At 45.5% G+C, this 26,230-nt stretch overlaps 1 protein-coding gene across 22 annotated transcripts in view; it reads left to right on the top strand.

Annotated features, from left to right (window-relative positions):
* Window positions 1–26,230, top strand: part of CFAP92 (cilia and flagella associated protein 92 (putative)) — a 121,005-nt gene that overhangs the window by 66,467 nt on the left and 28,308 nt on the right. For 16 of the 22 annotated variants that reach the window (XM_055110414.1, XM_055110406.1, XM_055110405.1 and 13 more), the window contains 2 exons: window positions 844–1,028; window positions 17,956–18,860. In XM_055110414.1, the coding sequence (XP_054966389.1) occupies window positions 844–1,028; window positions 17,956–18,860 (1,090 nt within the window). The remainder of the gene's footprint in view (window positions 1–843; window positions 1,029–17,955; window positions 18,861–26,230) is intronic. The other 6 variants (XM_055110411.2, XM_055110416.2, XM_063602564.1 and 3 more) reach the window with 1 other exon arrangement.

Below are 26,230 nucleotides of genomic sequence, written 5' to 3'. Positions count from 1 at the left end.
CTATATGCCTTGCAATGGCTCAATTCACCCACCCTTTTTGCGAGGCGCACTAGTGCAAAACCACCCTGGTGGGAGGTGTGCACGCTTGTATTTGGCTCAGATGTGCCCGTTGTGTTCTACATCAGTATCTGTGCTTTCCTCATCAAATCACAACAGATGAAGCAACCCACTGAGTACCAAATGTACACACTGGCATGATATGTCCTTGGTGGGAGAACTGCCTGGAGCACTCCATCTAGTAGCCTTCCTGCAATGATGGCCAGGCTCTCTGCTGACCCATACAGGAGCCCATAGCCACATGAGGGTACTGGGCATTTGGAATGCGGCTTGTGTGGGGAAGGAAGTGCATTTTATATCTTATTTAATTTTAATTAGTTACAATTCAAGTAGCTACCTATGGCCCACAGCTACCATAGTGGATAGCACAGGTTTAGAACGTTGGTTTTCAAGTTACCTGGAGAGCTTTTAAACCTCCCATTGTGGAGGCCACACCCCAGACCAATTAAATCAGACTGTCTGGGAGTGGCACCCACACATAGGTGTTCCTATTGTGTCCTAGATGATTCAGGAAATACTTGTATTACTTCTTAAAAGATATCATCAAGATTAAGTCACACAAATTCAATTCTAGAGAATTTACGGGACCTCAGTTTGAGAAACTAGCACAGGTCATGCTGCCTGTGGGTGTTTCCCAATTCTTTCTTTTCTTTTTTTTTTTTTAATTAAAGTTTTCCCTTTTGGGTTGTGATTTTATCATTGGCTCATCTCAGGTTGCTTGATCCCTCTGTGCTTGTCTTGGGGGTGTCGGGAGGAAAGGTCTAATGCTGGGTGTATTTCCCCCAGGATGGCAAACCATCATGAGTCGTGGCAGTGAGAAGTCTGCCAACATTTTAGATTGCCTTTTGACTTTAAAAACAGAAGTTCCGATCATGACCGAGGAGCAAAAGCAGGATTTAAATCCCCTGACCATAAAGATCAAGTGTGCTTCCTGCCTTCCATCACAGCCTGTACCCATTCAGGAACTAGAGGTAAGAATGAGCCGGACGCATGGAGTTTAGAGCTCCTCCCCTTCCACCCACCTGCCCGTCACATGCCATCTCTAGTCCTCCCGATGGCCCCACATGGGAAATGTCATTTTCATACGGGTCCGTGTGAAGAGACCACCAAACAGGCTTTGTGTGAGCAACATGGCTGTTTATTTCACCTGGGTGCAGGCGGGCTGAGTCCGAAAAGAGAGTCAGCGAAGGGAGATAGGGGTGGGGCCGTTTTATAGGATTTGGGAAGGTAATGGAAAATTACAGTCAAAGGGGGTTGTTCTCTGGTGGGCAGGGGTGGATCTCACAAAGTACATTCTCAAGAGTGGGGAGAATTACAAAGAACCTTCTTAAGGGTGGGGGAGATTACAAAGTACATTGATCAGTTAGGGTGGGGCAGGAACAAATCACAATGGTGGAATGTCATCAGTTAAGGCTGTTTTTATTTCTTTTGTGGATCTTCAGTTACTTCAGGCCATCTGGATGTATACGTGCAAGTCACAGGGGATGCGATGGCCTGGCCTGGGCTCAGAGGCCTGACATTCCTGCCTTCTTATATTAATAAGACAAATAAAACAAAATAGTGTTGAAGTGTTGGAGCAGCAAAAATTTTTGGGGGGTGGTATGGAGAGAGATAATGGACGATGTTTCTCAGGGCTGCTTCAAGCGGGATTAGGGGCAGCGTGGGAACCTAGAGTGGGAGAGATTAAGCTGAAGGGAGGTCTTGTGGTGAGGGGTGATATTGTGGGGTTGTTAGAAGAAACATTTGTCATACAGAATGATTGGTGATGGCCTGGATATGGTTTTGGATGAATTGAGAAACTAAATGGAATAAGAGAAGGAGATAAACAGGTATTAAAGGTCTAAGAATTGGGAGGACCTAGGACATCTGATTAGAGAGTGCCTAAGGAGATTCAGCATAGTCCTGCCAGCAAAGATTATTTATTTACTTCAAGAGTTTAGAGTGGCAGTTTGGGGATAGCACCAGGAGATACCAGCTGTGATGGCTTGGAGAAACAGTGTAAACCGGCAGTGTAAACAAGAGCAGGGCATGTATGAGTAGTTGAGAACGGTGAATAGGAGTATGACTAGACAAAAGATAGTAGGGATGACAAGTTTTTTTGGGGCACAGTCTAAGTTGGTCTGGTGTCAAATGAGACTGGGGCCTAATAAAAAGGAGCGTCTATACAGGAGCTTAAATGGGCTGTACCTTGTAGAAGCGAAAGTGGTAAAAGTATTGTCCAGTCCTTTTTAAGTTGGTGGCTGAGCTTGGTGAGCTGTGTTTTTAAAAGACCTTTAATCCGTTCTACTTTTCTTGAAGATGGAGGACCGTAAGGGATATAAAGGTTTCACTGAAACCTACTAAGAGCCTGAAAAACTGCTTGGCTGATTTGACTAATAAAGGCTGGTCTGTTATCAGACTGTATAGAAGGCTAAACTGAGGAATTATGTCTGACAGAAGGAAAGAAATGACTGCAGTGGCCTTCTCAGACCCTGTAGGAAAGGCCTTTACTTATTCAGTGAAAGTGTCTATTTGAACTAAGAGGTATTTTAGTTTCCTGACTCGGGCATGTTGAGTAAAGCTAATTTGCCAGTCCTGGGTGGGGGCAAATCCTCGAGCTTGATGTGTAGGGAAGGGAGGGGGCCTGAATAATCCCTGAGGAGTAGTAGAATAGCAGATGGAACACTGAGAAGTTATTTCCTTGAGGATAGATTTCCACGATGGAAAGGAAATGAGAGGTTCTGAGAGGCGGGCTAGTGGCTTGTACTATAGCATAGCCTGCCTTTGCTGGTGTGTGGTGATTAGGCCTGGTGGAACTGCCATCAATAAATCAAGCGTGATCAGGGTGAGGAACAGGAAAGAAGGAAATATGGGGAAATGGGGTGAATATCAGGTGGATCAGAGAGATACAGTCATGGGGGTCAGGTGTGGTATCAGGAATAATGTGGGAGGCCAGATTGAAGTCCGGGCCAGGAACGATGGTAATTGTGAGACTTAAAGAGTGAGTACAGCTGAAGGAGCCGGGGAGCAGAAAGTATATGCGTCAGGTATGAGGAAGAAAATAGATTTTGGGAAATGTAGAGAGTGAGTTGAGCATAGTTTGTGATTTTTAGGGCCTCTAACAGTATTAAAGCAGCGGCAGCCGCTGCACGCAGACATGAGGGCTAGGCTAAAACAGTAAGGTCAAGTTGTTTGGACAGAAAGGCTACATGGTGTGGTCCTGGCTCTTGTGTAAGAATTCTGACCGCACTAACCATGCCTAGGAAGGAAAGGAGTTGTTCTTTTGTAAGGGATTGAGGTTTGGGAGATTAATCAGACACGAGCAGCAGGGAGAGCACATGTGTTTTTATGAGAATTATGCCAAGATAGGTAACAGATGAGGATGAAATTTGGGCTTGACTGATGTAATGGGGGCTGTCTGTGAAGCCTTGTGGCAGTACAGCCCAGGTAATTTGCTGAGCCTAATGGGTGTCAGGGTCAGTCTAAGTGAAAGCAAAGAGAGGCTGGGATGAAGGGTGCAAAGGAATAGTAAAGAAAGCATGTTTGAGTCCAGAACAGAATAATGGGTAGTAGAGGGAGGTATTGAGGATAGGAGAGTATATGGGTTTGGCACCACGGGGTGGATAGGCAAAACAATTTGGTTGATAAGATGCAGATTCTGAACTAACTTGTAAGCCTTGTCTGGTTTTAGGACAGGTAAAATGGGGGAATGGTAAGGAGAGTTTATAGGTTTTAGAAGCCCGTGCTGTAGCAGGCGAGTGATCACAGGCTTTAATCCTTTTAAATCGTGCTGTGGGATAGGATATTGGCATTGAGCAGGGTAAGGGTGATTAGGTTTTAATGAGATGGTAAGGGGTGCATGATCAGTCGCCAAGGAGGGAGTAGAGGTCTCTTATACTTGTGGGTTAAGGTGGGGGAATACAAGAGGAGGATGCAAAGGAGGCTTTGGATTGGGAAGAAGGGCAGCAATGAGATGCGGCTGTAGTCCAGGAATAGTCAGGGAAGCAGATAATTTGGTTAAAATATCTCGGCCTAATAAGGGAACTGGGCAGGTTGGGGATAACTAAAAAAGAGTGCATAAAAGAGTATTGTCTAAGTTGGCACCAGAGTTGGGGAGTTTTAAGAGGTTTAGAAGCCTGTCTGTCAATACCCACAACAGTTATGGAGGCAAGGGAAACAGGCCCTTGAAAAGAAGGTAATGTGGAGTGGGTAGCCTCCGTATTCATTAAGAAGGGGACGGGCTTACCTTCCACTGTGAGAGTTACCGGAAGTTCGGCGTCCGTGATGGTCTACGGGGCTTCCGAGGCGATCGGGCAGCATCAGTCTTTAGCCGCTAAGCCAAGGAGTCAGTCAGAGAGCCTCGGGCCAGAGTTCCAGGGGCTCTGGGAGTGGCTGCCAGGTGAGTTGAACAGTCCAATTTCCAGTGGGGTCCCGCACAGATGGGACGTGGCTTAGGAGGAATCCTGGGCTGCAGGCATTCCTTGGCCTGGTGGTCAGATTTCTGGCACTTGTAGCAAGCTCCTGGGGGAGGAGGTTCTGGAGGAATGCCTGGCCACTGCGGTTCAGGCGTTTGGAAGTTGTTGTGTGCTGGAGATGTGGCTGGGGTTTGTCTCACAGTGGAGGCAAGGAATTGCAACTTTTTCCTATTATTGTACACCTTGAAGGAGAGGTTAATTAAATCCTGTTGTGGGGTTTGAGGGCCGGAATTTAATTTTTGGAGTTTTATTTAATGTCGGGAGCAGATTGGGTAATAAAATGTATATTGAGAATAAGATGGCCGTTTGACCTTTTAGGGTCTAGGGCTGCAAAGCGTCTCAGGGTTGCTGCCGAACAAGCCATGAACTGGGCTGGGTTTTTATATTTGATGAAAAAGAGCCTAAACGCTATCTGATTTGGGATAAAGAAAAAGGAGCATTAACCTTGACTATACCTTTGGCTCCAGCCACCTTTTTAAGAGTAAATTGCTGGGCAGGTAGGGGAGGGCTAGTCACGCAACGAAACTGTTAAGCCCGACCAGGTGTGAGGAGGGGAGGCGATAAAAAGATTATAGGGTGGAGGAGTGGAGGCTGAGGAAGCATTGGGACCTAGCTCGGCCTGGCGAGGAGGGGAGAGGTCAGATGGGTCTGTAGAAAGGGAAGATTAGAAAGACTCAGTGACTCTTGGGGTTGGGACTGAGGGGACAGGCGGGAGGGAAAGAAGGAAGATTTGGGAGGAGTTGCCCTGGGCACAGAGACTAGGAAGGGACTGATGTGTAAAAGAATGCCTGGATGTCAGGCACCTCAGACCGTTTGCCTATTTTACGACAAGAATTATTTAGATCTTGCAGGATGGAAAAATTTAAAGTGCCATTTTCTGGCTATTTGGAACTACTGTTGAGTTTGTATTGGGGTCAAGCGGCATTGCAGAAGAAAATAAGGCATTTAGGTTTTAGGTCAGGTGTGAGTTGAAGAGGTTTTAAGTTCTTGAGCACACAGGCTAAGGGAGAAGGAGGAGGAATGGAGGGTGGAAGGTTGCCCATAGTGAAGGAAGCAAACCCAGAGAAAAGAGAGCATAGAGACCCGGAGGGAAGGGGTTTGGGGGTTCTTGCCCCCTAGAAAGCGGGACTTGCTGCTAAGGGTGAAGGAGAAGGGGTTGAGGGGTACTTGCCCCTGCCCCAGGAAAGCGGGACTTGCCGCTGAGGGTGAAGGAGAAGGGGTTGAGGGGTACTTGCCCCTGCCCCAGGAAAGCGGGACTTGCTGCTGAGGGTGAAGGAGAAGGGGTTCACGGGTACTTGCCCCTTCCCCAGAAAAGCAGAGAAGGGGTAGAGACAAGGAGAGAAGGGGTTGGGGTACTTGCCCCTTCCCCAGAAAAGCAGAGAAGGGGTAGAGACAAGGAGAGAAGGGGTTGGGGTACTTGCCCCTTCCCCAGAAAAGCGGGACTAGCCGCTAAGGGTGAAGGACCAAGGCAGGCGTCCCTGCATGGTCTGACACCCTTGAAACGTGGGTGTATAATCAGAGAGCGTCCCTGCAATGATTAAACACCAAGGGAAGGCTGCCTTCCCAGTCCGTGACCGGCGCCGGAGTTTTGGGTCCATGGATAAAACGTGTCTCTTTTGTCTCTACCAGAAAATGAAAGGAATTGAAATTAAGAGAGAGATTGAAGTGTGGCACCAAGATTGAAAGGAGAAAGAGGTTGAGGGATAGTGAGGGAGGTTGGAGAAGAGTCAAAAGAGGCCGCTTACCGGATTTGAAATTGATGAGATGTTTCTTGGGCTGGTGGGTCTGAGGACCTGAGGTCATAGGTGGATCTTTCTCACGGAGCAAAGAGCAGGAGGACGGGGGATTGATCTCCCAAGGGAGGTCCCCCGATCCGAGTCACGGCACCAAATTTCATGCGCGTCCGTGTGAAGAGACCACCAAACAGGCTTTGTGTGAGCAACATGGCTGTTTATTTCACCTGGGTGCAGGCAGGCTGAGTCCGAAAAGAGAGTCAGCGAAGGGAGATAGGGGTGGGGCCGTTTTATAGGATTTGGGAAGGTAATGGAAAATTACAGTCAAAGGGGGTTGTTCTCTGGTGGGCAGGGGTGGATCTCACAAAATACATTCTCAAGAGTGGGGAGAATTACAAAGAACCTTCTTAAGGGTGGGGGAGACTACAAAGTACATTGATCAGTTAGGGTGGGGCAGGAACAAATCACAATGGTGGAATGTCATCAGTTAAGGCTGTTTTTATTTCTTTTGTGGATCTTCAGTTACTTCAGGCCATCTGGATGTATATGTGCAAGTCACAGGGGATGTGATGGCCTGGCCTGGGCTCAGAGGCCTGACAGTCATCACCTGCATTTTACCATTTAGGATCCCACAGTGAGATACAAAAGAGATGGGGTTCCTGGGATTAGGTGTGACCAGTCCTGAGGTCTCCTACTATGCCGCAGGTGCTCTTCACATGCACGTCATGAACCTCCCTTCAGGAGCCCCCAGGCTTCCCTCTTCCTGTGGCAGTTGCCAGCGGGATGCTCACTCATTGTGAACCAACCAGGTTCAGCACTGCTGTTTATTCTGTGAGTTCCTTGTTCCCTCTTCTGGTTGGATCCCTGTCTCCTGAATTCTGTCCCTTTATCTGCTGTCTGGTTTTGCTGGAGTGCATCCTCTAGTAGCTTCTCGAGAAAAGGTCAATGGGAGATTTATTTTTGAGATCTCATATGTCTGCAGATATATTTTTTTCTACCTTTTTTTATCCTTACACATGACTGGTAGTTTGGCTGCATATAGAATTCTAGGCTAAAAATCATTTGCCTTCAGAGTTTTGAAGGCATTGTTCCATCATCTTTTATTTTCATTGAAGTTGAACCTTTGTATGCGAACTGTTTTTTGTTTCTCCAAATGCTTATAAAATCCTTTTTGTTGTCTTTTTTATTTTATTTATTTATTTATTTGAGGCAGAATTTCGCTCTTGTTGCCCAGGCTGGAGTGCAGGGGTGCAATCTCAGCTCACCACAACCTCCACCTCCTGGGTTCAAGCGATTCTTCTGCCTCAGCCTCCCGAGTAGCTGGGATTACAGGCATTCGCCACCACGCCTGGCTAATTTTGTATTTTTAGTAGAGACAGGGTTTCTCCATGTTGGTCAATCTGGTCTCAAACTCCTGACCTCAGGTGATCCACCTGCCTTGGCCTCCCAAAGTGTTGGGATTACAGGTGTCAGCCACTGCGCCCAACCGTGTCTCCTTTTTTAAAAAAAATTTTTTGAGACACGGTCTCACTCCACTGCTCTGTCTGGAGTGCAGTGGTGTGATCATAACTTACTGCAGCCTCAACCTCCTGGGCTCAGGTGATCCTCCTGCCTTAGCCTCCCTAGTAGCTGAGACTGCAGGCGCACGCCACCATACCCAGCTAATTTTTGTATTTTTTGTAGAGACAGGGTTTTGCCATGTTGCGCAGGCTGGTCCTGAACTCCTGGGATCAAGTGATCCTCCTGCCGTGGCCTCCCAAAGTGCTAGGATTATAGGTGTAAGCCACAGTGCCAGCCCTTTTTGTCTTCTGAAACTGCTTGTGTGTCTTAGTGTGAGTATGTCCATATACATATGTCATACTTTAAAATATAGATTCACAGAAAGTTGCAAAGACAGTACAGAGAGGTCCCATGTATCCTTTATCCAATTTCCTCAGTAATTAGGTGTTTCATAACTATAGCACAATATCAAAATCAGCACATTGACATGAGTCTAATGTGTATATAGGTCTGTGCCATTTTATTGTACATGTATGTAACTGTCACAGCACTTGAGATGTAGAAATATTCTATCATCACAAAGATCTCCTTCATGCTACCCTTTCATAGTCACAACAACCCCCTAACACCCACCATCCCTAACCACTAATTTGCTATCTCTATACTTTTGTCAATTTGAAAATGTTATTGTTAAGGATTGAATTGTGTTCCTCCAAAAAATGGTATGTTGAACTCCTAACGCCCAGTGTCTCAGAATGTGATCTTATTTGGAAAGAGGGTCTTTGCAGAGGTAGTCAAGTTGAAATGAGGTCATTAGGGTATCCTTATGAAAAGGGGAAAATTGGACCCAGAGACAGACACACGTAGAGGGAAGACTATGCAAAGTGACACACAGAGAACGCCACATGGAAAGTGGATGCTGCCACATGCCAGGGGACATCTGGGGCCACCAGAAGCTGGAAGAGGCAAGGAAGGAACTTCCTGAGCACCTTCTGAGGAAATGTGGCCCTGCCAACAGCTTAATTTCTGACTTCTAGCCTCAGAACAGGGAGACAATAAATTTCTGTCATTTTAAGCCCCCCCCCCCCCCAGTTTATGGCGCTTGGTAGGAAACTGGTGTGGTTATATAAATGAAAACATCCAGCATGTGACCTTTTGAGACTGGCCTTCTCCCCCACTCCAGGATAATGGCCTTGCATGTAGTTTGGTCATGTTTCTTTATTTACTCTGCCTTTTAATTGACATATTTAGACCATTATATTTAGAGTAAATGTTGATATATTAGAGCTTAAGTCTACCATTTTAATTTTTGTTTTCTGTCTGTTCCTTCTGTTTTTTTGTTTCTCTTGGTTTTTATTCCTGCTTTCTTGTGGGTTACTTGACCCATTTTTAGAATTCCATTTTGATTTATCTGTAGTATTTTTGAATTTATATCTCTTGGTATAGATTTTTAGTGGCACTCTGGATATTATATTTAACGCATAACATAACTTTTCGCAATCTCTTGGTATCAATATTTTACCAGTTTGAGTGAAATATAGAAACTTTACCTCCCTCCATACCCCTTTAGTTTTCCTAAATATTTCCTCTACATAGATTGATAACCACATGAGATGATGTTATACTTTTTGCTTCAACTGTCAAACATAACCTAGAAAACTCAAGGGTTGAAGGAAAGTGTATTTGTTTACCCGTGGTTCTACTTATTCCGTTATCCTTTCTTCCTTTCTAATGTTCCAAGACTGCTTTTGTCATTTCCTTTCTGTTTCAAGAACTTCCTTTCGCCTTTCTTCTAGGATAAATCTGCTGAAAACAAATTCTTTTAGTTGTTCTTTGTCTCAGGGTGTTTTTATTTTTCCTTCATTCTGGAAGGATAGTTTTACTGGATATAGAATTGGTATAGAATGGGGTTGATTTCTTTTTTTTTTTTTTTTTTTTTTTGAGAGAGTCTGGCTCTGTCACCCAGGCTGGAGTGCAGTGGCATGATCTCGGCTCACTGCAACGTCTGCCTCCTGGGTTCAAGTGATTCTCCTGCCTCAGCCTCCTGAGTAGCTGGGATTATGAGCATGCACCACCATGCCTGGCTGATTTTTGTATTTTTAGTAGAGACAGGATTTCACCATGTTAGTTAGCCAGGCTAGTGTCAAACTCCTGACCTCAGGTGATGCACGCACCTCAGCCTCCCAAAGTGCTGGGGTTACAGGTGTGAGCCACTGTGCCTGGCTGGATTTTTTTTTTTTTAACACTTGAAAAATGTTATACCACTTTCTTCTTACCACTACAGTTTCTGATGGGAAATCTGCTGTCATTCAAATTACTTTTTTTCCCCCTATAAGTAAGGTGGCATTTATCTCTTGCAGCTTTCAAGATTTTCTTTCTTTGTCATTAATTTACAGAAGTTTGACTATGACATGTCTTGGTGTGGATTTCTTTGTGTTTATCTTATTTGGGGTTCTCTCAGCTCTTTGAATCTGTAGGCTTATGTATTTTGCCAAATTTGAGAAAATTTTAGCCATTATTTATTGGAATACTTTTCAGCACCACCTTTTTTCTCCTCTCCTTCTGAAACTCCAATGACATGAATATTAGTTCTTTTGTTTTAGTCCCACAGGGCCCTGAAGTTCTGATTTTGATTTTTGTGTCTTTTTTCCCCTGTGTTGTTCAGATTGGGTAATTTCTTTTTTTCTTTCTTTTTATTTTCTTGAGACAGAGTCTTGCTCTCTCGCCCGGGCTGGAGTGCAGTGGCGCGATCTCGGCTCACTGCAAGCTCCACCTCCTGGGTTCACGCCATTCTCCTACCTCAGCCTCCTGAGTAGCTGGGACTACAGGCGCCCGCCACCACGCCCGGCTAATTTTTTGTATTTTTAGTAGAGACTGGGTTTCACCGTGTTAGCCAGGCTGGTCTCGATCTCCTGACCTCGTGATCCACCCACCTCGGCCTCCCAAAGTGCTGGGATTACAGGCGTGAGCCACCGCGCCCGGCCCAGATTGGGTATTTCTATTTCTATTGTTTTGTCTTCAGGTTTACAGATTCTTTCCTCTGTACATTCCATTCTGCATTGAGTCCATCTATTGAGTTTTTTTTATTGCAGTTATTGTATTTTTCAGTTCTAAGATTTCCATTTTTGTTTTGTTTTGCTTTTTGAGTTGGAGTCTTACTCTATCGCCCAGTGCAATGGTGCCATCTTGGCCCACTGCAACCTCCGCATCCTGGGTTCAAGCAGTTCTCTGCCTCAGCCTCCCAAATAGCTGGGATTACAGGCACCTGTCAACATGCCTGGCTAATTTTTGTATTTTTAGTAGATATGGGGTTTCACTATCTTGGTCAGGCTGGTCTTGAACTCCTGATCTCGTGACCCACCCCCTTGGCCTCCCAAAGTGCTGGATTTACAGGTGTGAGCCACCGCACCCGGCCTATTTACTTTCTTTTTAAGAGATGGGGTCTTGTCTTGCTCTGTCACCCAGGCTGGAGTACAATGGCACTATCATGGCTCACTGCAGCCTTGAACTCCTGAGCTCAAGTGACCCTGCCACCTCAGCCTCCCGAGCAGCTGGGACTAAAGGCATGCACCACCACACCTTGTTTATTCTTTATATCTCCTGTTTCTTTGCTGAGCAACTATTTTTTTCATTTGTTTCAAGCATGTTCATTACTGCTTCAGATTCCTTTTCAGATAATTCCAAGATCTGTATCATCTCAGTGTTGGTGTCTGTTCATTGGTTTTTCCCATTCAAGTTGATTTTTCTGGTATGACAGGTGATTTTTTAAAAATTCTATCTTGGATATATTGAGTATTACATTATGAGACTGTATCTTATTTAAATCTTATGTTTAAGCTGGGTGCTGGAGAATCACTTGAGCCCAGGAGTTTAAGACCAGCCTGGGCAACACAGTGTGATCCCTTCTTAATTTTTTTTTTAATTAGCTAGATGTGGTGGCATACACCTGTAGCCCAGCTATTCAGGAGGCCGGGGTGGGAGGATGGCTTGAACCCAGGAGGCTGAGGCTGCAGTGAGCTATGATTGCACCACTGCACTCCAGTCTGGATGACAGAGACCCTGTCTCTCAAAAAAAAAAAAAAAAGAAGAAGAAGAAAAGAAAGAAAAAAATTGTATGTGTAGCAGGCCTTCTCCAACACCAAATTGCATGTGTAGCAGGCCTGTGGAGGGGGAGATGAGAGAGTTACCATCTCAATACTGCCAGGTGAGACTCCAGGTTCCCCACTTGGCCACTGTACCCTGTGGGTAGGGATATCTTGTTACTGCTCTTGTGGACTTCACTGATACATGATGGGAGGCTTCATTTCCATTGAGTGTTGGGGAAAGTCCTGGCTCCCCACCAGGTCTTTTCTGACACTACCCCAGTGAGGTAAGGAGCACCAAGTTAAAGTCAGTGAGGGTAGAAGTCCAGGCTTCCCATGTAGCCTTTGTTTCTGGGGTGGGGCATGATTTTTTCCATGGTGTGTGTCTGGGGTAGGGAGGTTATTTGCCTAAAAGTTTGCTGTTCTGCTGAGTTGTCCCTTTCTTCGTCTTTGATATGGAGAAAGCAGACTTTTCTTGGGGTCCTTTCTGCCTACTCTCACTGGTATTTCTGATACTGCCTTCTCCAGCACCCAGTCCAGAATATATGAGACAAATAGAAGACCCAGGGTCCCATGTTCCCTAAACACCTTTTCTGTACTTTTCAAAGTCTTTGTATTTTTTTTTATATATACAACCTGCAGAGTTTTAAAGCTGTACTTAGTAGAACTAGAAGTGTGTCTATTCCATCTTGATCCAGAACAGGAGCTCTGTAAGTGTATTTTTACCCATGAAGCTGGGGATTCAGTGGGCCATTTCAACCTAGAAGCCCACATCCTTCAGCACTGGGAAATTGTCTTAAATTATTTCACTGATTATTTCTTCATTTTTTTCCCCCTCTCTTTTTGGGACTCTGTTAGCTAGATGCTGACTCTCCTGGGCTTTCCTTTTTTTTTTCTGAGATGGAGTCTCGCTCTGTCACCCAGGCTGGAGTGCAGTGGCACGATCTCAGCTCACTGCAACCTCCGCCTCCCAGATTCAAGCAATTCTCCTGCCTCAGCTTCCTGAGCAGCTGGAATTACAGGTGCCTGGCACCACACCCAGCTATCTTCTACTTGTTTTTATTGTTCTTTCTCTCCTAATTGATCCTTTTTCTAGGAAATGTTCAGAAAAGAGTGAACAGAGTGGGCCTGAGACTACCGTCCTTAAAAAGTCCTGTTTGCAGAGTTGACCCAGGCTGGTATATGGGAACTTGCATTTTGAGAGGGTTCCCCGCACTCCCCGTTAAGAATGGCTCACTGTGCCTAATGGCTTTTGCAAACAGTATCGTTTGTGCTGAATGCCTGCTTTCCCTTTGGGAGGCTGAGATTTTCATACATGCTAGGCAGGGGGTGCTATGTGACCAGGCCTCAGCAAAAGCCCTAGGCAGTGAGTCCCTCATGGGCTTCCCCAGTGGACAGCATTTCACACGTTGCTGCACTGCATCAGGGAGGAGTTGAGCGCCCCCTGTGTGTATCCCCTGGGAGAGGACTTCAGCAGCTTGTGCCTGCCCCCTTTATTGTTTGCTTTGTCTCTTTTGCTGTAATAAATCACAGACACAAGTGCGCTGCACCCATGCTGAGTTCTGTGAGTTCTCCTAGCGAATCACTGAACTTGAGGGTGTTGGGGGCCCGGGACACAGCACTTCCAGCTTGCTTCATGGGCAATGTCGTCACGTGTGTAGTCCGCTTCCTTTAGGTTGATCTTCCTGTTTGTTTCACTCCACCTTCCATGTCAGACGTTTTCCTCCACTGTCTGTTAATCCCCTGGCCCATTGCTCATGGCTGAGAGAGCACAGACCTAAAAGGCGAGCTTTGGGTGCACGGTGGGCTTCTCAGCTCTGAGCTTCACCATCAGGTGATCTGAGTGGGGCGTTGGTGGGAACCCCTGGGTTCTACAGGGCTTTCCTAGTTCCCTGCCTGGGGGGTCAGGGTCTAGCCTGCTGCATTCTGAATGCCCACAGACAGAAAGGAGCTGGGAATTTGCACTAAGCAGTGAGCATTTGGTCACCTAATCTCCCTATTTGGGAACGGCACAGATGCCCTCAACTATCCCCTATTCCAGAGACCCTCTGTTATTTTTTTAAACAAATTTTTCTACAGTAAAATTGATGTTTATCTTTTGGTTTATAGGTCTATAAATTTAAAATTATGTATAGATCAGGCCAGGTGCAGTGGCTAACACCTGTAATCCCAGCATTTTGGGAGGCTGAGGCAGGTGGATCATTTCAGGTCAGGAGTTTCAGACCAGCCTGGCCAACATAGGGGAAACCCTGTCTCTACTAAAAACACAAAAATCAGCTGAGCGTGGTGGCGCGTGCCTGTGATCCCAGCTCCTCAGGAGGCTGAAGCAGGAGAATTGCTTGAGCCTGGGAGGCAGAGGTTGCCGTGAGCCAAGATCGCGCCATTGCACTCCAGCCTGGGCTATGAGAGAGAAACTCTGTCTCAGAAAAATAAAATCACGTATAGATCAATATTATCACCACTACAGTTAGGATACAGTTCTGTCACCCCAAACCCCTCCTTTGTACTCGCCCTTCATAATCACTTTTGCTTCACACACATAACCTCTGACAGCCACTGATGTGTTCTTTATGACTATAGTTTTAACTCTGGAAGAATGTCATGTAAATGGGGCTCTGTGTTTTGCAGCATCATGCAGCTGTAACCTTTGATTCAGCAGGTAACAATGTGCATGGCCTCTCCACTCAAGGTAATGCCTTTCAGATTCATTCAAGTGGCCGCATCTATCAGTAGTTCTTTCCTTTTCATTGCTGAGCAGTATTCCATCACAAGGGTGTGCCACAGTTTGTTCGTGCACTCATCAAAGGACATTTAGGTTGCTTCTAGTTTTTGGTAATTATGAATAGAGCTGCTTAAAAACAGTGTACACATGTTTTTATAGGAACATAAGTTTTCAGTTCTTTAGGGTAAATGCCAACAAATGAAATTGCTAGGCTATATGTTAAGTATATGCCTGACTATGAAAAACTGCCCACCATTTTCCAGTGCGGCTGATCACTCTGCATTCTCATCAGCAGTGAACAAGGGTTCTAGTTGCTCCCTACCCTCTCCAGAATGTGGTATTGTCAGTATTTTAAGTTTAGCCAGTCTAAGAAGTTTGTATTGTTATCACATCATGGTTTTAATTTGTAGTTCCCTGACGGATAATGATGTTGAGCATCTTTTGATGTGTTTATTTGCCATTTTACATCCCATTTGGTGAAATTTCTGCTCGAATTTTTGCTCATTTTTCAGTTGGGTTGTTTACTGTCTTACTGCTGAGTTTTGGGAGTTTTAAAAAATATATATTCTAGGCTGGGCACGGTGGCTCACGCCTGTAATCCCAACACTTTGGGAGGCTAAGGCAGGCGGATCACTTGAGGTCAGGAGTTCAAGACCAGCCTGGCCAACATGGTGAAACCCCATCTCTTCTAAAAACACAAAAATTAGCCAGGCCTGGTGGCGCGTGCCTGTAATCCCAGCTACTCAGGAGGCTGAGGCAGGAGAATTGCTTGAACTGGGGAGGTGGTGGTTGCAGTGAGCTGAGATTGAGCCACTGTACTCTAGCCTGGGCAATGGAGCGAGAGCCTGTCTCAGGGAAAAAAAAAAAAAAAAATTCCGGGATGCGCACGGTGGCTCACGCCTGTTATCCTGGCAATTTGGGAGGCTGAGGCAGGAGGATCACTTGAGCTCAGGAGTTCAAGACCAGCCTGGGCAACATGGTAAAACTCTGTCTCTACAAAAAAAAAAAAAAAAAGGAAAGAAAAGAAAAATTAGTGGGGCATGGTAGCACACACCTGTAGTCCCAGCTACTAGGGAAGCTGAGGTGGGAGGATCAGCTGAGCCCAGGGAGGTTGGGGCTGCAGTGAGCCATGATTGCACTACTGCACTCCAGCCCGGGGCAACAGAGCAAGACCCTGTCTCACCATAAATATATATATATAATAAATGGGTGTTTACACACACATTCTGGATTTAAGTCTGTTGTTGGATATATTATTTGCTAATATTTTCTCCCAGTCTGTAGTTTGTCTTGTCATTCTCTTTTATTTTTAACCCAATCTGTGACAAGCACATCTTTTCATTCTCTTTACAGTGTCTTTTGCAGAGCAAAAATTTTAATTTTGATGAAGTCCAAATTATACATTTTTTTTTCATGTATGCATTGTGTTTCTGTGTCACATCTAAGAACTCTTTGCCTAACCCCTGGTCAGAAGGATTTTTTTTTTCTGTTTTCTTCTCAATGCTTTAATAGTTTTATAGTTAACATTTATATCTTCGATCAATTTTTTTCTTTTTTGAGACAGAATCTCATTTGTTGTCCAGGTTGGTGTGCAGTGGTGCAGTTGTAGCTCGTTGAAACCTCAAACCTCAAGCAGTCCTCCTGCGTCAGCCTCCCAAAGTGCTGGGATTAAAGGCGTGAGCCACCACACCCAGCCTTTGATCAATTTTGAATGAATTTTTGTATATGGTGTGAGGTTTACGTTGAAGTTTCTTTCTTTTGCACTTTTGATAAACATAGATTAGCCATACTTGCGTGGATCTGTTTCCGGTTTCTCTTTTCTGATCCGTGGGTCTGTGTCTGTCCTTTCAGCAACACGACACTGTCTTGCTTATAGTAGCTTTGTAGTAAGTCGTAAAAATGGGTGAAGTGGTTCCTCCAACTTTAGTTTTCAACATTGTTTTAGCTCTTCCAGTTTCTTGGCTCTTCTATACAAATTTTAGAATCAGTTTATCAATATCTACAAAAAATTGTGCTGGGATTTTGATTGGAATTGCATTACATTTGTAAACCTATAAACTGATTGGTTTGAGGAGAGTTGACATCTTTGCTATATTGTCTTCCAATCTATGTATATAGTACATCTCTCCATTTATTTACATCTTTTTTTTTTCATCAGTGTTTTGAAGTTTTCAGGACCCCCTATTTACATTTTGCCTGGAGAGCAAACTAGTAGACTTCTGCCGAGCCACTGGGGGGACACCTAGGGATCTGATTGCTTCTTAAGGAACTTGCACCCAGTCCTCCCTGCTCCAGCCGTTCCTTTTTACTGCCAGTTCCAGAGATACTAGGTTTGCCATTCCCAAGTCTTTTGAGAGTTTTACAGAGAAAATCTGGTTGGTTCTCAGCTTCTCCATTGTGTGGTTGGTATTTGGCTTTCTCAACTGTGCCAAGCCTGTTACAAATAAATAGAAATACAATAGGTTTTACCTTGATTATATTCTTTCTTTTCTTAAACTTATATCCTTATTTTGTATCTCTGATCATTCTAATATCTTATGCCTTGGTGCATCTGATTTCACTAGTAGTGCCTTTGTCTTTACGTGTTCTGTGATTTTTACCATGATCTCGTGTTCAATGGAACTTTCTTGATGGGAATTCTTTGAGGCCTAGGTTGAAAGTGAGTATCTCCAGAGGTATTGTGTCTCTGCCCACGGCTCTGGGAGCACCGCCAATCCAGGATTATTTTAGAATAAATTCTCAGCTTCAGTGTAAAATAAATAGTGCCTTTAGATTACGAATTCAGACCACAGACTTGTGTAAGGCTTAATTTGTGATGATAAAATCTCAGCACCAAGGTCAAACCATGCAAATGTCCCTGCTTTCTGCCTCAGCATAGCTTGGCTCTTCCTTTCCACCCTGTTCTCCGTGCTCTCTGAGGCCCAGACCTCTCTGAGGCTGTCTCCTGCCCAGAGTGTCAGTTTTCAGCTTGGCACCTGTGGCTCTGCTAAAGGGGTCTGTGTTGACCCCCAGATATATATTTGGAAAACAGAGATTTCCTTTCTAAAAATCACTTCTCTGTACCTTTTCTGTGCCCAGCCTCGGGATAGGAACTAGAAGTACAGGTATGAAAAAGGACACATGGCCTATCTTCATGGCACTCACATTTTGGGAGGAAAATAAGTAACGAATGCTTTTTGAGTCCTTGTTTCATGCCAGTCGCCATCCTGGTGCGTTCACATGCATGATGTCTGCAGTCCTAGTAATGACCTTGCACAGTAGTGTCTCTTATGGATATTTTGTGGATGAGAAAACTTGGGCTACAGGGACAGGCAATGAGCCTGGCACTGGGATTTGAGCTCCTCATGCTGGGGCTGAGTGACTGTCCTTGTGGCTGGGTGACCTGCTGTGGCCCTGCTCTCTCGTAGAGGCTGTGCATGCCTGTGTACTGCAAGTACCAGTTCCATAAGACTCCAGTTCACAAGACCAAGGGGGAGCCCCATGGAACCCACGTTTATTTCCAGGACATCAACGTCATCTTCCTTGGGGCACTGCACCCCAGTGACCTAAGGGAATACCTGGAGGGCCCCCCCATGGTGGTGGAAGTTCACGACCGGGACCACAAGTCAGAGGAGTGTTCTCAGAAGTCCGTGCTGTTTGGGGAGGACCCTCTGGATTCATACCTCAACTTCCAGGCCCTCATCTCTCCCCGAGAGACAGAGAACAACCCCTTTGAGTCCCAGAACAAGATGTGGTACCCTTATGGCATCGCGCAGGTCAGTTTTGCTGACCTCCTCCTTGGCCACAAGTACTTGAATCTGGCCGTCCCCATCCACAGCTGTGAGGTTCAGCCCACACACTGCGGCCAGGACAGCAGGAGAAGGAAGGTTGTGGGGCTTGGGGTCCCCAGAGATGGCCACCAGCACGGCCCAATGCCCAGGGGCAACTACCTAGAGGCTGACTCCCAGCTCAAGTTGCGAGTGGACATCGCGGTGCCACTAAGGGCCGGGGCCAGAGCTGCTGATCCCGACCTCGGGGGTTCCCAGTTTGGCCGCATCATCTTCGTCTTTGACTTTAAGAAGGTCTCCCTGCTCCACAGCCTGCTGCAGGACATCACCATGATCAACGCTAAGGCCCTCGGCCTGGACTCCTACCCTGTCAGGACCCTGCAGCAGATCCTGTCAGCCTTCAAGGTGCGTGTGCGGGTCCAGGAGCAGCAGCACCTGGATGTGCTCACTGGCTTCCACCTGCTGGACGGGAAGACACACCTTTTCATCCTGGAAGGCCTGGCCGACCAAGGCTTGAGGCAGCTGTGGGAGAACCACCAAAGCTGGTAGGTGGTTTGTTTTACATCTTACATAAAAATGATGGCATCTGGATGCCGAGGGAGTGGAGAGGTCTTTCAGAGCCAAACCTAGGTTTAGCATCCTTGTCTGTGAGTCTCCTTTCGGGGTTCATTGTGAGGTACTTACCAGGGTTTAGTCGTTAGACTCGATTGGATTTGGTTCCAGGGAGGAATTCGGGAGTATCTAAGATGACTGAGGGGTCCAGGAGAGTGGGGCCTGTCTTCAGGGTTCTGAGCCAAGGGCTACTGTGGCTAAACAGGAGCAGAATATTCTGTATTAGATTTCAGCTTGCCCCAGGGAAGATCATTTTGAAGATGGAGGGGCTGCTTAGGCTGCAGGAAATTGCCCTTCCCTGAAGGCCTTCAGGGTACCTGGGGGCCACTCAGTGGGAACACTAGAAGTGAATAATTAAAGTGTCCAATTCTGGGCTGCAGCGGGTAGCCCTTTGCAGTTCCTCCATTTTTTAGTTTTGGTGACATGACACCTCTCCCTTCCTTTCACAATTTGCAAGTATACTAGTTTGGGTAGATAGGATCTCCCTCCTTTAGTCTGGAGGGCCCCCATCTGTCCTCAGAGTTCAGATGCCCCAGGACCCACTTGTCTGCAGTGGGGAGTCCAGGAGTTGAGGCTGTCTGCCCAGAAGGGGATTGCACCTCTGGGAGACCTGCCTTCCTGTGCTGATGGGCCCAGAGGCACCGGGAGAAGCTGGCCTTGTATCTATTATAAGCCCAGGAGAACTGAAAACATATGTCCACACAAGAGCTTGTACACACATGTTCACAGCAGCATTATGTATAATAGTCAAAAAGTGAAAACAGGCCAGGTGCAGTAGCTCACGCCTGTAATCCCAGCACTTTGGGAGGCTAAGGTGATCCTGGAATCACTTGAGCCCAGGAGTTCAAGACCAGCCTGGGCAACATAGTGATACCTTGTTACTACAAAAAATACAAAAATTAGCCAAGCATGGTGGCTCATGCCTGTAATCACAGCTACTTGGGTGGCCAAGGTGGGAGAATCACTTGAGCCCAGGATGCAGAGGTTGCAGTGAGCCAGTATCACGCCACTGAATTCCAGCCTGGACAACAGAGCCAGACCCTGTCTCAAATTAAAAAAAAAAAAAAAAAAACGGGGGGGCGGGGGTGGGAAATAACCCAAATGTTTATCAACTGATAAACAGAAGATAATAAGTCCATAGAATTATTGAGCCATAAAAGGAAATGAAAGCCAGGCACGGTGGCTCACACCTGTTATCCCAGCACTTTGGGAGGCTGAGGCGGGAGGATTGCCTGAGGTCAGGAGTTCGGGACCAGCCTGGCCAACATGGTGAAACCCTGTCTCTACTAAAAATAGAAAAACTTACCCAGGCATGGTGGCACGTGCCTGTAATCCCAGCTACTCGGGAGACTGAGGCAGGAGAATACCTTGAACCCTGGAGAGGGAGGTTGCGGTGAGCCGAGATCGCGCCACTGCACTCCAGCCTGGGAAACAAGAGCGAAACTCCATCTCAAGAAAAAAAAAAAAGAAATGAAATACTGATACACATATCTCAACCTTGAAACATTATGCTAAGTCAAAGAAGCCAGACACAAAATGGCACATATTGTATGATTCTGTGTTTGTGAAATGTCCCGAACCGGCAAATCCATAGAGATAGGTAGGCCGGTGGTTGCCAGGGATAACCACTCAGGGGAGGGCAAGAGAGAAGCGGGGAGCCACTGCCAGTGGGCACAGAGTTGCCTTTAGGGATGTGGAGGATGTTCTAGAACTAGATACTGTTTATGGCTGCACAACATTGTGAATGTAGTCTAAACCACTCATTCATGCGCTTTAAAAGGTTGAGTTTTGCCGGGCACAGTGGCTCACGCCTGGAATCCCAGCACTTTGGGAGGATGAGGCAGGCAGATCACGAGGTCAGGAGATCAAGACCAGCCTGACCAACAAGTGAAACCCCATCTCTACTAAAAATATAAAAATTAGCCAGGCCGTGGTGGTGTGTGCCTGTAATCCCAGCTACTCAGGAGGCTGAGGCAGGAGAATCGCTTGAACCCAGGAGGTGGAGGTTGCAGTGAGTGAGATCGCGCCACTGCACTCCAGCCTGGGTGACAGAGCTAGACTCCGTCTCAAAAAAAAAAAAAAAAAAGGTTGAGTTTTGTTCAAGACCAGCTTTGCCAACACGGTGAAACCCCATCTCTACTAAATACACAAAAATTAGCCAGGCGTGGTGGCAGGCACCTGTAATCCCAGCTACTTGGGAACTTGGGAGGCTGAGGCAGGAGAATTGCTTGAACCCGTGGGCGGAGGTTGCAGTGAGCCGAGATCATGCCACTGCACTCCAGCCTGGGTGGCAGAGCAAGATTCCATCTCAAAAAAAAAAAAAAGATTGAGTTTTGTGGTGTGTAGCAAAGAATGTGGCCTGGCCCAGGAGCAGTCTGGGCTCTGCCCTTGGCTCCTGGGAGGCGATCTGAGTCACACCTAATAGGAGTGTCTTTGTTCAGGGAGGGGACTGGTCACACCTGACAGTCACAGGATGGAGGCTGACCTTCCAGAAAGACCAACCAGGTGCTTCGGGATGGGGGCTTTGGGTCATGCAGAATCAGGAGACTGAGATCAGCCATGTAGGCGGTCAGCCAGCCTGCCATACCTGTGCAGTGGAGCCCCCTGGAAACTGGCCGCCAGGGCTGGGGCGAGCTGCCTGGCTGCAGTGTGCTTGCACGCCGCCACTCACCAGTGCTAGGAGGGTAGCACATCTGGCTCCACGAGAAGACAGTAGAAGCTTTGTGTCTGGAGCCATCGTGGACTCTGCTCCATGTGTTTGTTCCCTTGGCAGATTTTAGTCTGTATTCTTTCCCTGTAATACAACTGTAACTGTGACTGTAGAACTCACTTTCAGTAAGTTCTGTGAGCCCTTCTAGCGCATTATCAAACCAGAGGGCGGTCTCAGAAACCTTCTGAACTTGCAGTCGGCGTCAGAAGTAAGGGCGGTCTTGGGGACTGTGCCCTCAAACTTTGTGGTTTGGCTAATGCTGGGCAGATAGTATATGAATTATATCTCAAAAGCTTTTTCCAGTGGCAGAAATATCATGAAGCATGCTCATTGAACCCAGTTGAATTAGGCTAGAAATAAAACACAAATCATTAACCAGAAAAAAGTTCATATGCAGGGAAATTAATAACCATACTTCCAAATAACTTGTGGGTCAAAAAGAAATCATAATGGAAATTAGACATTTTTGAACTGAACAATAATGAAAACAATATATTATCTAAATTTGCAGGGTGGGCTGGGCACAGTGGCTCATGTCTGTAATCCCAACACTTTGGGAGGCCAAGGTGGGCGGATCGCCTGAGGTCAGGAGTTTGAGACCAGCCTGGCCAACATGGTGAAACCCCATCTCTACTAAAAATACAAAAATTAGCTGGGCATGGTGGCACATGCTTGTATTCCCAGCTACTCGGGAGGCTGAGGCAGGAGAATCGCCTGAACCCAGGAGGCAGAGATTGCAGTGAGCCAAGATCATGCCACTGCACTCCAATCTGGACAACAGAGTGAGACTCTGTCTCAAAATAAATAAATAAATAAAAATTTGCAGAGTGATATTGAAACATTAGTCAGAAGAAAATGTATAACCTTAAAATGCTTATTTGGAAATGAAAAATGCCTGAAAATTATTGAGACATAACTATAGTTGTTGCAGACATTGATATGTGTTTCAAATTATGCCAATATATTTTAAAAATTATAAGAAATTAAAAAAATACCAAAAGTATGTTCAGATAAGATTATTTAATGTGGTATCGAATATAAAAATTAGTATAAAAATCTATCAAATTTTGAATACCATCTACATACAAAAACTAATTTTTAAAAATTGGAACACATTTAAAGTAAAATGTATGAAATTCATAGGACTAAATTTGACAAAAAGATGTGAAAGACATCCATCATGAATATTATAGAACTTCAGGAAACATTAAGGAAGACACAAATAAGTGGAGAGAGATACCATGTTCATGAATTTGAAGACTCAATATTCTAAAGGCTCAGTTATCTTCAAATTTGAACTATAGATTCAGTGCACTTCCAGTTTTAAAAATCCCAACAGCTTTTAAAGTATGGACATTGATTTTAAAATTTTAAACTTCCGCATGTTAATAAAGGTTCATACTTTTTTTTTTCATCAAAGTCCATACTTTAAAAGCTGTTGGAATTTTAAACCCTTTACAGCAACATGTAAAGGTCTTTTTTAAAGAAGATACCGTTGAATAAGAAAAAGATAGAAGAACTTGCTGTACTAGATATCAAGACTCATGATAAAACTATAGTCATTAAGATAGTGTGGTATTGGTTCAGAGATAGACAAGCAGACCTATGGAACATAATAGAGAATCCAGAAACAGACCTACACATAAATGTTCATTTGACATATGACATACGTGATATTGCAAAATTGGTGGGGAATAAATACACTAAAAAACACTGAATTTTCTACTTCAAAAGAATGAATCTTACACAATGGGATGCTATTTCATACTCATTAGGATGGGTAGAAACCAAAAGTCCAATAATGACAAGTGTTGGCAAGGATGTGGAGAAATCAGAAGTGTCCTCTGCTGGGAGGAATGTAGGTGCAGCCACTTTGGAAAACATTCTGGCAGTTCCTCAAGTGATTAAACACAGAGTTCCCATATGACCCAGGAATATCACTCCTAGATCTGTGCCCAAGAAAATGAAAACATGTATCCACACTAATGTGTGGATTATCGCCAATTAGTGTACTAAACTTTGTACACTCATGTTTATAACAGCATTATTCATAATAGCCAAAAGATGGAAACAGCCCAAATGTCCATCAAGTAGTAAAAGGGTAAACAAATAATGGATATGCATACACTGGAATCCTATTTGGACATAAAAAGGAATGAAACACCATGACATGCTGCACTATGGATGAACCTTGAAAACATGCTGAGGAGAGGCGGTCAGCCACAAGATGTTATGTGATTCAATTTATGCGGAATGTCCAGAAGAGGCCAATCTATCAGAAAGTAGATTAGTACAGGCGTCTCCAACCCCTAGGCCGTGGACCTGTACCGGTCTCTGGCCTGTTAGGAACTGGGCTGCACAGCAGGAGGTCAGCAAGCTCTGCCTGAGCTTCGCCACCTGTCAGATCAGCAGCGGCATTAGATTCTCATAGGAGCGGGAACACTTTTGTGAACTGTGCATGCGAGGGACCTAGGTTGCGCATTCCTTATGAGAATCTAATGCCTGGTGATCTGAGGTGCAACAGTTTCATCCTGAAATCATCCTCCCAACCCCGTCCGTGGAAAAATTGTCTTCCACAAAACCAGTCCGTGGTACCAAATATGTTGGGGACTGCTGGATTGGTAGATACTTAGGGCGGTGGATCAGGGGTGGGGGTATTCAGGGGGTTGGGAGTATACGGAGTGATAGCTGAGGGGTGTGGGGTTTCTTTTTGAGGTGATGAGATGTTCTAAAATTGATGATGGTGGTGGTGGTTGCACTAAATAGATGAAAAACTATTGAATTATACTTTACAAATGGGTAAGTTGTCTGTCATGTAAATTATATCTCAATTAAAAAATAACTCTAGGCTGGGCACAGTGGCTCACGCCTGTAATCCCAGCACTTTGGGAGGCTGAGGTGGGCAATTACCCAAGGTCAGGAGTTTGAGACCAGCCTGGCCAACATGGTGAAAACCCGTCTCTACTAAAAATACAAAAGTTAGCCGGGCATGGTGGCACACACCTGTAATCCCAGCTACTTGGGAGGCTGAGGCAGGAGAATTGCTTGAGCCCAGGAGACAGAGGTTGTAGTGAGCCGAGATCGCGCCACTGCACTCCAGCCTGGCTGACAGAGCCAGACTCTGTCTCAGAAAAATAAATAAATAACTCTAGCGGACAAAAAAAGTTCAGTAGGGAAAGGATAAACTTTTCAATAAATGGTGTTGGGATAATTGTTTTCATAGGAAAGAAGGAAAGACATCCTTAACCCCTGGCAACCACTGCTATATCTGAAAATAGAAGTGATTTTTGAATGTTGATCTTATATCCTAAAGCCTTGCTGAAACTCACTAGTTCTAGGAGTTTTTGTTTTGTTTTTTGGGAGATTGCTTGGGATTTTCTACACTGACCATCATGTCATTTGCAAATAGGGATAATTACATTTCTTTCTTTCAGTCTGTATACCTTCATCTCCTTGTTGTACTGGCCTGGATGTGCAGTCCTGTTTTATATAAGAATGGTGAAGGTGGCTCACTCCTGTAATCCCAGCACTTTGGGAGGCTGAGGCAGGCGGATCACCAGGTCAGGAGATGGAGAACATCCTGGCTAACACAGTGAAACCCTGTCTCTACTAAAAATACAAAAATTAGCCGGGTGTGGTGGTGGGCGCCTGTAGTCCCAGCTACTCAGGAGGCTGAGGCAGGAGAATGGCATGAACCCGGGAGGTGGAGCTTGCAGTGAGCCGAGATCACGCCACTGTACTCCAGCCTGGGCGACAGAGCAAGACTCCATCTCTTAAAAAAAAAAAAAAAAAAAAGAATGGTGAAGGCACACACACTTGCCTTGTTTCTGGTCTCTGCGGCAGAAGGCATCAGTGTTTCCCCACTATCTATGATGTTAGGTGTAGGGTTTTTGTAGATGTCCTTTATGGGTCTGAGGAAGTTCCATTCTGTTCCTAATTTGCTGGTTCACACAATTCATGAAAATCAACTCTAGTCTAGGTAGACCAAGCCCGTTTTTAAACTTTTAACTTTGTCGTTTTTTTGAGCTTTTTCTTTCTTTCTTTCTTTTTATTGAGACAGGGTTTATTGCTGTTACCCAGGCTGGAGTGCAGTGGTGCGATCACAATTCACTGCAGCCTTGACCCCCCCCACCTCAAGCAATCCTCCCACCTCAGCCTCTCAAGTAGCTGGGACCGACAAGCATGTGCCACCATGCCCAGCTAATTTTTTTTTCTTTTGTTTGAGACAGAGTCTTGCGCTGTTGCCCAGGCTGGAGTGCAATGGTGCGATCTCGGCTCACTGCAACCTCTGTCTCCTGGGTTCAAGCAACTCTCCTGCCTCAACCTCCATAGTAGCTGAGATTACAGGCACCCACCACCATGCTCAGCTAATTTTTTGTATTTGTAGTAGAGACAGGGTTTCGCCATGTTGGGAAGGCTGGTCTCGAACTCCTGACCTCAGGTGATCCACCTGCCTCTCAGCCTCCCAAAGTGCTGGGATTACAGGTGTGAGCCAGTGCACCTGGCCTAAACTTTTAACTTTGAAATTGCAAAAATAGTGGAGAGGTTGCATGTACTCATTACTCAACCTCCCCCAATGGTGACATCTTATAT

The sequence above is a fragment of the Pan paniscus genome, chromosome 2, assembly GCF_029289425.2.
Source record: "Pan paniscus chromosome 2, NHGRI_mPanPan1-v2.0_pri, whole genome shotgun sequence".
Classification (NCBI taxonomy): domain Eukaryota; kingdom Metazoa; phylum Chordata; class Mammalia; order Primates; family Hominidae; genus Pan; species Pan paniscus.
The sequence above is the reverse complement of the archived record's forward strand: the minus strand, read 5'-3'. Positions and strand labels throughout refer to the sequence as shown.